The following is a 15,774-nucleotide window of genomic DNA, read 5'->3' on the forward strand; positions in this document are numbered from 1 at the left end:
TTATTAATTATGTCAATTTGCATCATGTTCAATTAAATAGTATTTTTACTCTTTTCATAGACTAGTAAAACTCATGTGAACTTTGCTGCATTCCTAGATTTACAGGAAGGCAGAGCCTCACGCAGAGCATCTGACAGTGAAAAATGGTCTTAACACATCTTTTTCCTTCTTTTTAAAAGTGGTTGCATACTTCACCAGTTTTTTTTTATATTACCTGCTTCCTACAAAATTTGATCACTTTCTTATAAGTAAAGCAATTTCTCCCTTTCTAACTTGCATAAACTTTTGTGCTTTATGCTGTATTTGCCAACCAACATATGAAAAACAAAATGAAGCCTGAAGCCTATAAAGGTGCCTGCAAATTGTGAGTAGTGGGCTTATAAGAACTAAGCGAGTTTAACCCACTTAGTAACCTGTATACAAGAAAGAAGGGAAGGAAGAAGGGGAGGAAGGAAGGAGAGAACCGTAAAGACCATAAATTAAGGCAGATTAAGGCAGTGTGTTTCAATAATATATTTCAAAGAAAAAAATTGTAAGAGAAGGTAATTTTAGACCATGGCTAAAGATACAGATATATTGTGCATAAAGAAGATGTGGCACATATATACAAGGGAATATTTAGACTTCTGAATCATCTCCAGTATGTCTGATTTACAAGGTTTGTTTTTTCAAAAAGAGGGCTTTAGGACAAATAGTTTGTTCTCATTTTATTTCCCACAGCTTCAAGAGCTTGCTGTTAAGGTAATAGCATTGTTCTACTTGAACAATGCTATGCATTTTTATTTTAGAACAGTGCTTCTCAAACTTTAGTTCATATTAGAATCACAGGAAGGTCTTGTTAAAACATAGATTGATAGGACCCACCCCCAGAGCTTCTATTCGGTAGGTTTGGGATGGGATCTAAGAATATGGGTGTCTAACCTTTTCCCAGGTGATGCTGCCCCTGCTGGTCTAGACACACTTTGAGAAGGGTGCAAAATGCAGGCTCAGGAAAGAACTGAAGACAAAATAAAGATTACATCAGTTATTTGATGGTGAAAGTTTGAAGATGTGGAGATGGACCAGTGAACATTTTTATGGAAGCAGGCTCAACCAGATATGGTATATCAAGTAGTGGGAAGGATCTGAGATTTTACCCTTCGTGCAAGCTAACAAGCTAGTCAACCACCATCACTGGTTCAGGAGCCTCCCTGAGTTGCACACAATGGATTTATATGTCCCCACACAGGGGGCAGCATGGGCTTTGTGTTCCCATGGGTAACTCCTGACCATCAAGTCTAGGGGGCCATACTGAGTAGCCCAGGTGGACAGTGCCTATGACATGAGCTTGTGTCACAGCTGAGGAACACTGAACCCTGAACTTGGGAAACCCCACTCTTGTAAAGGGCGCCTACCAGCAAGCCTGCCTAAATTTTATGCCACAGGATTATTTTTATTTTCCTGAGCAACAAATAAATCTATCCTCTGCCCTGCAGGGAGACACACAAACATTCTTGAGAAAATAATCCAGAGCAGAGGCTGACCCTGCCTCTGTTCACATGTGGTGCAGAAACATGAGAGACCCATGGAGAATTGTCTCCCAAATGGTGACTGGTTGTAGGATTAATTCAGAGGGAAGAGTGATGACATAATTAAAATCATTTAAGAATCAGAATGGAGGAACTCTGGTTCAGGCAGCCAAAATGGACCCGGGTGGCCATTGTGGATGCGGTTCTTAGATTTCTGAACCTGCATTGGTATTTGACATTTAAAGAATAAGGCAACTGATTATATTGAGAGATTAGTTCTAGAATCCCAGAGTGGAATTACATGGATTAGTCTGGATCCCTATCACATTCACAGCTAAATTCTACTAGATTTTAAGGATCAGGTGGTGATGAATTAATCCAGCCATTTTTAAGAATTAGGTAGTGATGTATTGATTCAGGAATATGCTTGTCATGTGGGAACAAGTTTTGTGGCCTCTCAAAGTATCACGATAACGAATGGTGATAATGTAAGTGAACCTAGTTATAAATCTTGATACAACTGAGATAAAACCTTGACAGGGTTTGAAAATGATTACTTATACATTTCTACACACAGCAGTTGAGCGTCAGCTCTCTGCCACACATTGTGTGAAATACTGGATGTGTACAGACATGAAAGAACTGTGTCCTGTGCCTAATGAACCCGCATTTAGTAGTTTATTGAAAGTGTGTGTGAGAGAGAGAGGGGAGAGGGAAAAGGCAATGAGGGAGCAGGAAGGAAGAGAAAAAAACAGAAGAAGATGGAGAGAGATAAATTACGTGATGGGAGTCAGGCTAGTGTAAGGATAGGGCACTAGTGGGTTATTTTTGTTTCCGTCTTTCAAATTGTGCTTCTATTTTGAACAGTGTTTTTCAAAGAGTAATTAAATCCATATGTCTAATATAGCTAAAAATGTTACCCTCTAGAGGAGTGTTTTCAAAGTTTAGTTCATGGAAAAGGTGTATTATATTAAGCATGTAGATTTCTAGGAATGATACCAAGTATAGAATCAGAATCTTTGGATGGTCATGGGGTTGAGTGGGTTTGTATGTGGTCCAGGTGATTTGAACAGGCTTATCTGGTGATTCTTCTCAGGTGTCAAAGTGTAGAGCTGATGTAGAAATTATATTCAGTTCAACAGTCTTTTAGTTTAGTGTTGGTCCTGTGGAGCCAAGAAAAAGGTAGTGATAATTGCGAGTTGTGTATTAATTTACTTTCACTACTGATAAGAGGGGTTTTGCTGTTCTTACCAGATGACATCTCCTTTACCTGGCTTATGTATTCCAAGAGTCTGCCAATTTATTTGGAGCTAATTACATCTCTGAATATTAGACTTGAAGCTTTGTGGTTAATTTCAAAAGCATTTCCTGAATATGGCAGATCCAGGCTGAAATCTGTACAACAAGATCCAGAAGCCATGTTCCAAAAGATTTAATTTTCACTGGGCCACAAATAGGAGAATAAATGATGACTGGCTTGATTTCAGCAACTTTTATTTATATGTTTTGCATATATTATACGCCCTTAAATCTTACACTAGAAAGGAGAATAGTATTTGTATTATAAAATTTTTATTTCATATAACCTGGAATGAAATCAATTGTAGGAAAATGATAGGCCATCTAAAAGAAACAATCTGTAACCTTACATTGTACCTTATGAGTACAGTATAAGATTTCTATATGATTTGCTTAATATAGTCAAAAATTGATGTTTTGCTATTAATCTTGATAATCCTCTACTTATGTCACGGTTCCAGTACATACAGAAGTGTTAAAATATTTGAGTAGACATAAATAGCAAGATTACATACTTTATTTCTACTTGGTCAGTCTACAAATAATTTTAATCAAAATATGTATTAAAAGTTATATATTATGTAGTCTTTTCTGTTTCACTTGAGAAGCAATGCTCAAAAAGGCAAAGTCCTTTTTTTTAACCCCTCCATAAACTCAAGTAGATGAACTGATGCTAAGTTATTTTTCCGAGTTTGGTAGAATTCCTCAAGTCATTGGAATATATTTTTCTAAATTAAAATTGGATTTTATTTTTTAAAAAACACGTTTTCTTTGTCTTGGAATCAATTTGGGACTACCCTGCTAGAAAAGTGAAAATGATTTGAAGAAAAGAAAGATAATAATTATAATTATGTGCTCATGTTTCATGTCATTAAAAGCAGAAAGTCTGCAAAAGTATGCTTTAGGCAAGCATAAGTAAAACATAAAAACAGAATTTAGTCATCTGTGTAAGAGTGGGCTTGCTAAACCATAGAACCATATTGAAAGGGGATTGTCATGTCTTTGGATAAGTTGCCTTGCTTAAGTGTTGATTTAGCATCTTTCAAACTGCGTAAGAAGCGCCTATGAGAACAGAATGATGGTCTCTTGATGGAGAGATGGAACAGGTAGGACTATGTTTGCAAATAAAGCCTGTTCCGTGTTCTGACGATAAGAATGCAATAAATGCATAGGCTTTTGGTGCTGAAAAGGGGGCTTAGAGATGGTTCCAGCTTTGTTTCCCTGAGGGTTCTTCCCTCCTCCGTGCATTATCTTTACTTTCCAAAACCACCAGCAAACCATTTCTCGAAACTCATTGACATTAACCAAATCTCTTGTCCAATCTAAACCATCACTTGCAAGTGTGATAGGTTTCACTTTAGACAAATCATTCCCCCCATGAAGCCGGTGGAGTTTCTCTTCAGTATTCAACCTGCATGCAGCCTATTAGAAAGAAGAATCAACAACATCAGTATCAGAAAACGTTCACATAATTTAAAAAAATGCGTGCCACACAATGCCGGAGGATACAGACAAATTCATTTATAGTGATTGCTGTGGGTAGGGAAATTGGTCAAGGGATGAATAAGGTGAACTTCAAGGTTATTTGTACCATTTTATTTTTCACATTAAAAGTTATAAAGACAATTTTAATTAAAGATAAAAGTGAATTCTGGGTGATGAATTCCAGATTGTTTGTTTCTCTACTTTTCAGTGCTTTTAATCTCCTCCCAAACCAAACAAATAAAAAGACCTAAGGCTAAAACTTGTCATCGGCTAGCAGTACTCATTCTTTTTAGAATCCTTCCTGTTCTTTATTTTTGAGACATTGCCATTCTTGATAAAAGCAATATTTTAAAAAATTTATTCACCATGTCACTGATTCCACTGTAACTAAACTAAAACGAACAAATGTATATTGTAACCATTAAGAAAGCATCTGTCGAACACTGATCCTATGATGTTAAGTGTGTGTGTGAGTGTATGTTATATAGGATATGATATATGGTATATGAATGTGTGGCAGTTCCCTTTAGAAGCAGGAACTGAGTCCTGTAGTTTTTCCTAAACACTTCTACGTAGCAAGTGCTAAGTAAATGTCTGTTGAATAAGAGCAAATGCACACTGTACTTCTCCTCCTCCCAGTCAGGATGTATATTTACCTATAGCGATCACAGTCATCAGGTGTCAAAACATGGCAAAGGTAAAACTCATCCTACTTAGCCTATTCAATTTTTATAACTTTTCTCAAATCTCAGCTTCCGGCCTGGCTTCTTTAGCCAATAGATCTTTTTCAAAGTACCAATAATGTTCCTTTATAAAAACGTTTTAAACAATACATAAGTATAGCAGGTGTGATTTTTAAAAATGTATAAAGCAATTTCTCTACACGTGAAGATTTTTATACTAAACTCCTTGTTCACTAACAAGTTGTTAGAAGGCTTTGGTAGAATTCTGCTGGGTATATATATTTATATGAATTTAAAGAAACATTGTTTATACGTTGTTTTATGTGAATTTAAGTGAACATTTTGCATTGTTTCCCATTATTTGGTGAAAGTTATTAGAAAGAAAAGAGTATTTTTACCTTTTAGGTGGAACATTATACTAAATATTCATGGGGTTATGATGTTATCTTTTCTATTGAGGTCTTCAAGCTTTCTATCACCTTAAGAAATGCAAAAGAAATGCGACACCTCAATCTTTTTTTTTTTTTTTTTAGTATTTCAGGAAATAAGGTGAGAAAGCAGAACATAATGATCTCCTCTCCTTTCTCATTTTATTTGTAGTAAAAATAAAATGAAATAAACTGAGGAACTCATTTTATTGACTACTGTATTAAACTGCTATATTCCCTAAATTGCATTTGCTTTTGGCCCACCCTATAGTTACATAGATAAGAGCTTTCTTGCAGAGCAAAATACAGTGAAAATTTAGGGGCCATTAAGATGTTTTCATTCATTTCACTCACTTATGTACCTATTGAAGTGGTCATCAGTGAGTACAGTTTTAACATATTCTGTTCTAGGTATTTGTGTTTGTAAGATTCACATGAAAGTAAAACTTTGATATATGGTTTTGAGCATACCAATAGAAAATATATCAAATAAATATTATTGTTAAATGCTGAAAAATGTTAAGTCCATTGCCTACATCCTATAGTTAGTGAATAGCAGCACCAAAATTGTAAACGAGATGTGTCTGATTCAAAAGCGCATGCTTATTTTAGCTATACTCCAAAGTTGTTCATGGCACCTGTACACTTTTCTTCAGAACATAGAAGTCTGTTCTTTGACGTAAGTTTGCTATTTTCAATAGATATTGTTAGACCATTCACATGATTATCCTGATTATTTTGATATGTTAAGAGCATTTGATGAGGTTAGGGAAAACTTGTCAACAGAGGCATAATACAATAATTTGTTCATCCTTATTGGGTGTTAACTATTTGAACATTAATCATATAACACACACATATTTTACTGGTAAGTCTGAAAAATCTTGACATACACTAGCCAAAGAAATTGTTTTGAATTAGAGATGTTTCTTTGAATGGTATTTCAATTCTTGATATTATTAATATAAGTACCAACATTGTTGGAGTTTAATGGAACTGTCATATGATCTCTGAAGGTTTACTTTCAAAACTATCAAAAGAAAATTCTTTGTAATTAAATGTTTCAGAGAACTTTATCTTTCATCTGCAATAAACATACAGTCTAGGAAGCAAGTTATTTACAGATTTGGAAAATACTCTTATTTCCAAGAAAAAAATACATTTAAGTATTGTTAAGGAGAATGATAGAATTATTTCTTTTTATACTGTACAGTTATACTGCTTTTATTAAACTTTCATATCACTTGCCAGATGCAATGCTAGTGGAAGAGATAAAGATGACAAAAAGGTGAAGGTTGAGAATGAATAGGCCTTCAAGGGAGCTGATCTTTCTCTGATCTGATAAAACCTCTCCCATTATCTATTTCTTTCTTTTTTGTTTTTCTTTTTTTCCTTGCAGATCACTGCATATCAAGAGCTTTTTCTCTGAATAGCAGCATTCTCTCAGGATTTGAGGGCAAGACTTATATAAAGATAGTTTCCAAATTGACATACGACATGTTGTGCTGTTTCTAGAATTTGCCTTTAGAAAATTCTAAAAATTACTGGGAAATTTTCCATTAATCTGAAATAGTTTTCTACCAGTGTTTTTTATTTTGATACTACTATGTCTTCATGTATTCTATGAATGCCAAGTGATGTTAACACTTTGATGGGTTTAGTGGGAACTAAAGATTGGTCTTGTGGAATAAGAATAAGCTTTGGAGTCAGAAGGCTTATGTTCAAGTCCATTTCGTTAAACTTGTGAGTCCTTAAAAGTCTTTAAAATGAGTTTTTATTTTAAATGCTCAAACCAGTAGGTAGGTAGGGATGTACATATTATTATTACCTTTATGACATTGTATATATACTTATCATTCCATACCCAAAGGATTTTCATATATACATGTGCTGTTTCATTTATAATAAAGCCGTTTAATGAAACTTTCTCACTTACTTAATATGAGCAGAATTTTCAATTTTCTCTTGTAGGTATTTATGCTGAACTGGGTTTTTTGTTTCTATCTGATTCTCCGCCTGGTTTTAATGTTTGATACTATATTAAACTGTACTATGAATTAAATGAGAAAAGATACATTTTCTTTTTCTGAAGTAGGTTATTGCTGTGGGTCTATTTTTATATATCTATAGCTAACTATGGAAACAGGGATGTCCTACCGAGCAAATATTCACATTTTATTAGGTAGGAATTTTATCAGTCTTAACACAATTTGCCTGTGGCATTTAACGGTAGGTCATTGGCTTTAAAAATAAAATATCACTTGACTAGAATAGAAGTTAATTAGGGACTTGCAGTGTCCAGAAGACATGTCAGTTTTCTATGAGTCATGACTAGCTGGTCTTTTGCCACAAGAAAAAGCACCATCAGCAACTATTTGTATCACTCCCCGAGGTAGGCTGAGTCTCTAAAGTTCTGTATTTTGGTTTGTCGTGAAATCTGCTAGGTAAAAAAAAAAAAAAAAATACTAATTTCTTCATGAAAAAAGAAGATAATAGTAGTGCATTTTCATGATTATGTATCCCTAGACTTCCAAGCTGGGGATATATAATATTTAGCAACTTTCCAGCTCTAAACTAACCTTTTAAAATACACTTTTTTTTTCTTATACATAACTACAGGTCTTTAGGTTTCTAAAACTATCTCAGAATCTTGCAATAAATATCATTTACTTGATAAAATTAGTGTTTATATATATTAGAAATAAAGATGATTTGGACTCTCCTCCCCCTAGGAGAATTGTCTGATAGTTTGTGACCATTGTTCATCCCTCTTTAACTTCTTTTTTCTAGAAATAATTAACTGTGATGATTACTGTCACTCTGGCTTATTAAACATGGATTAAGTTCATATTATAAGCCATGTGATTCTGAGTCAGATCATTAAGTTATACCTTCTCCTGCTCTCCAGAGTAGAGAACAGCATGGTTGAGTTAGAGCTGGTGTCTTGCAAACCACGTATGGCGTTGTGGGTGAATGCCCCCCAATGTGTTTTGTTTGTTGGGTGGCAGCCTCCTTCTGTGTGTCTCGTGAGGAAAACATGTTAATATCCCTCTTCAACACATTTTAGAGTTCTAATATTTCTTAATCTAAAAAAATATTTAACTTATTTATATTTTACCCAGTATTTTGTTTAAATTCACAAAATGCTTAATTTTATTATTGGCCCCATACATATGAACAATTTAGTTGTTCTTATGTGGCCTATTAAAAATGAGGGAAGACTTATGTTCTGAATTTTGTCAAGAATATGCCTTTGTGTTATTTTCTCATCTGTCTTTTCTTTTTCTATCTTCCCTACTAAAGTTTTCCTATAAAGAAATGGCTTCCATTTCCATTTGTTTTGCCATTTTATTCACTTTTTTGCAACATTTTCACACAGAATTTGAGTTTCCAAAAATATTGTGATAAATATTACTGAAATGTATACATTTTTCCCTTGGTTTTTCTCTGTTTAGGTTTTTGACCTTGTAGGGATAGAGAACCTTTTCTGGGTTACTCTCCCTGCTACAATATCTTACATTTACTAGCTTCTTTTATGTTCCCTTGCTGTCCAGTAGTTGATAAACTGAAACCATTGTCATTTAAGCACACTGGAGAATTTTTCCTTTAAATTGATTTAGTTTAGGGGTTCTTAACTTGAGATTTCCCACTAGGCAGTATTTTTTAGTCATTGGTAATACCTATGTAAGAGTTTAGAAAAATGATTATAATATTAAAGAAGAGGGAATAAAAGCCAATACACTAATATAAAACTAGTCGAAAGGGATGTTTCCATTCCCCAGTGTGGGCAAGACTTCCACATCAAGAGCACACACTGAAGTATAGTTCATAGTGAAAGATCAAAAACGTGAATCAACAAACCACTATGAGATTATACTTTTCTAAAACCTAACCTGATCATTTCTATCTCCTAATAAATGAGTTTAATACATTTATTATATTTACTGATATACTTGTCCCATTTTGCCTGTCTCCTAGCTGTGTGGGGGGCAGGCTACAGGTGAACTCAGTACTCAAGGAACACAGTGTACAAATGGAATCTTAATTGTCCTTCATAGTTAGATAGCGGACATGTATATTTGCTTACTGTCTGCCAGGCACTGTTCTAAGCACTTTATATATAGTATCTCATTTAATCCTTTCAACAACCCGTGAGGCAGATTTTGACATTATTCCTATTAGAAAAGGGGAGGAGAGACTTAACTTTTCCGAAGTTTGCACAGCTGGTATGCAGCAGGGTTGGTATTTAAACCCAGGCAGTCAGGTTTCAAATCTGTTCTTAATCACTAAATGTTACTGTGTCTTGTGAAAGTTTAGCACATGGAGAATATGATAATAACACTGGAAAATACAAAGAGAAAACTCTAAAAACTATTAGACAAGGGGGAAAAAAAAGAATTTATCCACAAAAAGTCATTAGCAGGCTGACAATAGGCATTTCATCTCCAGCTGAACCTAACGGAATAACATTTTAAAAGTGCTAAAGGAAAATAGGTCAGGCTAGAATTCTCCAATGACTTTGGCATATAAGAGTGAAGGGGAAATAAAGCCTTTTCAGATGTGTGGATTATGATTGTTTGTTACTCATGGGTATTTGAATAAACTCTTAAGAATGTACTTTAGCAAGGAGAAAATTATTACATTTTTGTGGCTTTTGGTAAAAAACTAAAAATGCTATTAAGAAGGTGCCTATACAGCACTTAGCACATATTTATTGATTCTCATTGTTATTTCATTTCCAGTTATATAGAAATATATGCTATAAGGGTATTTATGAAAAGCAATATTCTACTAGGATTAATAAAGTGATCAAAGCTTTTTTTAAAAAAAACAAATGAAATGTTAGTCATTGATAGAAAGCACTGGAAGTGGACACTACTACCAGTGATGGCAGAGGTAGTAAACTTAATGGTATTCAAGAATACTATGCTATTTATATTACTGAAGAGTAAATATATATGTATCAACTTCAGTAAATTAAAGTATTAAATGATTTAGAATTTATGAATCACAAATAAGGAATCTCTTCTTTTTTATGTGTCTTAATAATTGATTTGAAAACCCAAGCACTGTATAACAATTATGTATTCATGTGATCATTTGAATTCTAAGATTTCTTGTTTTCTTTCCAGCGCCTGGCTTTGGAAGCCGAGAAGGTTCAAGCAGCCCACCAGTGGAGGGAGGATTTTGCAGTAAGGACCCTTTTTAACCACTTGATTTAATAAGTACATCGATGTTTTGTGTTTGGATAATTATGATTTCATTTAAAATATTTTTTTTAGTGATGGACTCTTAAGGTATTATGGGACCAAAAACAGCTAGCTGTACTTCGTTGCTTTAAAAATATACCTTGAAATATTCTCATACTCAAAGGTATTTATAAAATTAATAACAGAAAAATAACATTAAATTATAGCATTTGAATAATCTTTATAGGTATTATGAATATACTAATTGAAAAACAAGTGACATTTTTTAAGAAGTGACATGCATATTATAGTCACTTTGACAGTGGGCAATGCAATTAAAGTTAGAACAGATGCATTAAAGCCTCTTAAAATTTAACTTGCTCCACATTGGTTAGAAGTTATCCTTCGTCTGCTCCGGCCTGCTTTTAGAAACGTCAGCTGATATTAACTTCTGCACCTATTTTTTTGATAAACTGCTTTTGTGCTCCAAGAGTCACTGGGCTAATTATACAAATTGCAGAAATTCTTCTTGTGATGAGTTCCTTCCCTCCTTCCTTCCTTCCTCCCTCCCTCCATCTCGTCTCTAGCTATCTGTTATATCTTCTTGCATCCATGGTACACAATGAAGAAGGCTGATCTTAATAGTTAAAATACTTCTGTTACATATTTGAATTGTATCATTTATAGTGAAAATCTCTTTAGTTTCTTTTATTTTTAACATCTTTATTGGAGTATAATTGCTTTACAATGTTGTGTTTCTGCTGTATAACAAAGTGAATCAGCTGTATGTATGCATATATCCCCATATCTCCTCCCTCCTGTGTCTCCCTCCCACCCTCCCTATCCCATCCCTCTAGGTGGTCACAAAGCACCGAGCTGATCTCCCTGTGCTACACAGATGCTTCCCACTAGCTATCTATTTTACGTTTGGTAGTGTATATATGTCCATGCCACTCTCTCCCTTCGTCCCAGCTTACCCTTCCCCCGCCCTGTGTCCTCAAGTCCATTCTGTATGTCTGCGTCTTTCTTCCTGTCCTGTCCCTAGGTTCTTTAGAACCTTTTTTTTTAAGATTCTCTCTCTCTCTCTCTCTCTCTCTCTCTCTATATATATATATATATATGTCAGCATACAATATTTGTTTTTCTCTTTCTGACTTACTTCACTCTGTAGGACAGACTTTAGGTCCATCCACCTCAATACAAATAACTCAATTTCGTTTCTTTTTCTGGCTGAGTAATATTCCATTGTATATATGTGCCACATCTTCTTTATCCATTCATCTGTTGATGGACACTTAGGTTGCTTCCATGTCCTGGCTATTATAAATAGAGCTGTAGTGAACGTTGTGGTACATGACTCTTTTTGAATTATGGTTTTCTCAGGGTATATGCCCAGTAGTGGGATTGCTGGGTCGTATGGTAGTTCTATTTTTAGTTCTTTGAGGAACCTCCATACTGTTCTCCATAGTGGCTGTATCAACTTACATTCCCACCAACAGTTCTTTAGTTTCTGATCAAAGAAAAATTCCAGACAGCTCATTTGGGGGATGTTAACCCCCCTCGCCCCATTTAAAATACGATTAGAGTTTGAGTGACAGCTTGATAATACTGTTCAATTGTCTTTGAATGTTTTGCAAGACATCTCAGATTTGAAGGTAAGAAAGTTGTGGTTCAATAGAACACTAAACTGAGGTTTAGCAGTTGACACTTTTACTTCGTGTTTATGTGATTTTATTGTCTATCAAAGGAAAATATAGAAAGTGATACTTCATTCACTAATAATATAGGATAACAGTTAAATAGTATTTCATGCTTGATGATTCTGATATTATTTATTTTTACTGTCTTTTCCACAAATTTATATTTCTTAAGTAAACTCTTAGTCTACTCAGTTGAGACTCTATTTGACTGTCAGTTTGATTCTTTCACCTGAATTGATCATATTGCTTGCTTTGTTGGTATCATGTAGGTACTGGCTTAATCCACAATTGTTTGTTATAGGTACGTTAAGAAAGATCAATATGTCATCCATAATATATAAAGAAAAAATCAGCGATTAAGTTAAAAACACAACCTTTCTGAGTATAGAGGACAAATTTTAAGCTCATCCAGAGAAGATGTTACAGTGCAGTTTGTTGCTGTAAGGAAAGTAAACCTGCATTTTTTTGTGTGTCTTGAATAGACCAAAAACAGCCAAAGTAATTTATCCCAATAAATATCCATTCGAGAACTGATAATTAGTGACATTTACTTTTCTTCTCCATCTTAGAGGTGGCATAGTAAAAGCAGTGTAAAGGCATAATAGTTGTGAAGTTAGATGTTGTATTTTGCCTAGTCTTGGTATATAAATTGGCGCTGTTTTAGTTTAAATCCTGAGTACTTCTGAGAATCCAAAAAATCATTAAGTTCATCAAGTCAGATTGCATAGTATATAGATTCTATTGCTGTTTCAAAAAGCTTTTCTTGCATTAAGGGAATTTGGTAATATTTCATGTAGTCATTTATTGGTTGTATGTCTTTCCCAGCTTTCTAGGGAGAAATGATGTGTTAAAAGTAACTTTACAAATAGGAATGTAGTATATAAAGTTTCCTTTCCCGGATATATTGGCTCATTAACACGAAGTTAACATTTTGGCAGTGATTTATTTTTCCTTACAAAACTAATGGGTGACCACTGTAGATGACACAGCAACTCTCAGCGTGTGCTAGCCAGTACTCTATTTTACTGAATCCAAACCATCATCAATAGTAAGGGTAAGAAAGAAAAAAAGAAGCTAATTAAATTGTGATGCGCCAACAATTTTAAGCAGTATTCATATTTGTCGGATGTCAAAATGTGTAAAAATTTACCTTGAAACGTAACTCCTTTTATCTGTTCTCTCAGTGCCTATATCCAAACAGAAGTATTGCTAGGAAAAGTCATGCAAGAGGACAAATTCAGTTCCACAATGACACAGATACCATTACTAGATTTTCTATGGTTAAATAGAAAATACATTGTTTACCCAGTAAATGTTAGGAGTTCTTAGCAAATAGTCGTCACCGTGTGGGAGAATTCTTGAACAAATTCTGTTTTAAATTTCCCCTTAGGTCACCTCACAATTTATTTAGGACTTGTGAATGTACTGATTGACATTAGAAGAGACTGTTAAAGGGAAAACAAATTAGAGAACTTTAGAGCCCTGTCAACTCATTTCCCCAGTACCCTTCTTGATGGGCTGTAAATGATGTTCACAGGACACATATCTGTCACAGTTTGCATGTTGACAATTGATATTTTCCCTAAAGCCTTTACCATAGCACTTCCCTTTGAAATACCATAGGTGATAGACAGTTGAGATAGTAGTGATTTTATATTTGAAGAATAGAACCTGAAAGAAGATTGCCTTCAAATTCAAATAAGTAAATAGTGCAAAAATAAGCGACCTTTTTTCCCTTTTTCCTTGTTTCTTTTCTGATAAACTAGATGATGATTCAGTTCATATACATACAATAAGGTTAAACATCCTTCAAGACCATAATAAAAATCAAATTCACGCATGGTTGGAAATTAGAAATCATCAACATTAAATGTCTCTTTATTTTGTGATTACATACAAAACAATCAGAAATTTTGTCAATATCTTAACCAAACATTTAAAAATGTTTAATTTGAAGTTAAATGCTGCCATACTCCAAAAGGTCCTTGTTTTAAACTTTATAAGCCTTTTATCTTCTAAGGCATTTAACTATGCATCAGTGCAATACTTCTTTAATGCCATCCTTTAATAATTTAACACTAGGATGATTTAGAAGGCAGAAATAATTTCCTAAAAGGTACATTAGCATTTCAAAATGAAATATAATATGCCGATTCTTCCCTCTAGTATAAGTAGGGAAGTTTCATTAACATTACTTAGGCAAAATGTTGATTAACATTCTGTACTCTGTAGTGTAGAGAAATCTCAAGAATAACAAGAACAAAAGGCAAAATACTAAAATGCTGGCAACAAGAAAGGGCTCCTGTAATTCACACTCTCCCTCAGCTCCACTCAATTCCCAATTGGATGTACAATTGAGGGAACAAAGGGCATACACTTTAAATGGATCAAGATTTATGCGGTCATGCATTTACAAGTTTAAACCAATATTTGTAAATAAGCTGTGTCTACCAGCTGCCTTTCAGGTCTGCATGCAACTTACTGGCATTAAAGGGCACCTCTCATGTCACTTATGATGGACAAATTATTTTATTAAGGGCAGGTGGGAGAAGGAAAAAGGAGCTTGGAAAATTAATTGTTCTGCATAAAATAATTGCTATTATTTCTACTGAACAGATCTTTTCCAGTTGCTTTTGAAATCTCTTTTGATTGCATTGCAATGGTTGGTTAACTAAAGCAATTTTGTTTCCAACTAAGCCTGCGATATTAATTGTACGTACACATGTATAAACATAAGGGGTGCCTAATTTGTATTTTAATAAGTAGGATCTTTATGTATGGCTTATTAGCATCAGCTTGTTATTGTGAATGCTGAGTACAGACAGTCTAGAAATTGGGCAGTAAATAAAAGATTTAGGGAGCCTTTTTTAGCTCCAGCTTCACAGAGAAACTAAATGAGATGGTGGGAATTTTTCTAGTGAAGTTGAATGTTATTGAGTGTTAATCAGGCTAATTTAATTCTCCTAATTGAGTTTTAATTATATACATATACTTTTTAAAAATTACCTTACTCAAATCATATTTTGAAATGTTGCTTTAAAAGTTGTACTATGTAGAATTTTGTGTTTATATGAGTTAAATTAATAGGCACTGGCATTCTATATTTTATTATTTCATCTATCCTAATCATTTCATGAAATAACATCACCTCTGTTGATTGCAGCACAAACAGTTGTGACTATGGGAACTAGGAAATCATACTGTATTTATTTTGGTTACAATGTATAAAGAGAAACACTATTCTAAATTATAATTGTGCAGGTTCAGGATACAGAAGTGCTGGCTTTTTAGGAATAACAAGTGAGGAGTACTTACAGACAATGGAATGTTATTCGGCACTAAAAAGAAATGATCTATCAAGCCATGAAAACACGTGGAGGAACCTAAAATGCATATTACTAAATTAAAGAAGCCAATCTGAAAAGACTACATATGATATGATTCTAACTATGTGACAGTCTGGAAAAGGCAGAACTATTGCT

The 15,774-nt window shown here is 34.1% G+C and overlaps 1 protein-coding gene across 4 annotated transcripts in view; it reads left to right on the top strand.

The window, feature by feature from the left end:
• Positions 1–15,774, top strand: part of CACNA2D1 (calcium voltage-gated channel auxiliary subunit alpha2delta 1) — a 521,838-nt gene that overhangs the window by 257,902 nt on the left and 248,162 nt on the right. For all 4 annotated transcript variants that reach the window (XM_060157195.1, XM_060157196.1, XM_060157198.1 and 1 more), the window contains exon 4: positions 10,536–10,595. In XM_060157195.1, coding sequence (XP_060013178.1) covers positions 10,536–10,595 — 60 coding nt within the window. The remainder of the gene's footprint in view (positions 1–10,535; positions 10,596–15,774) is intronic.

Source organism: Lagenorhynchus albirostris, chromosome 8, assembly GCF_949774975.1.
Source record: "Lagenorhynchus albirostris chromosome 8, mLagAlb1.1, whole genome shotgun sequence".
Taxonomy (NCBI): Eukaryota; Metazoa; Chordata; class Mammalia; order Artiodactyla; family Delphinidae; genus Lagenorhynchus; species Lagenorhynchus albirostris.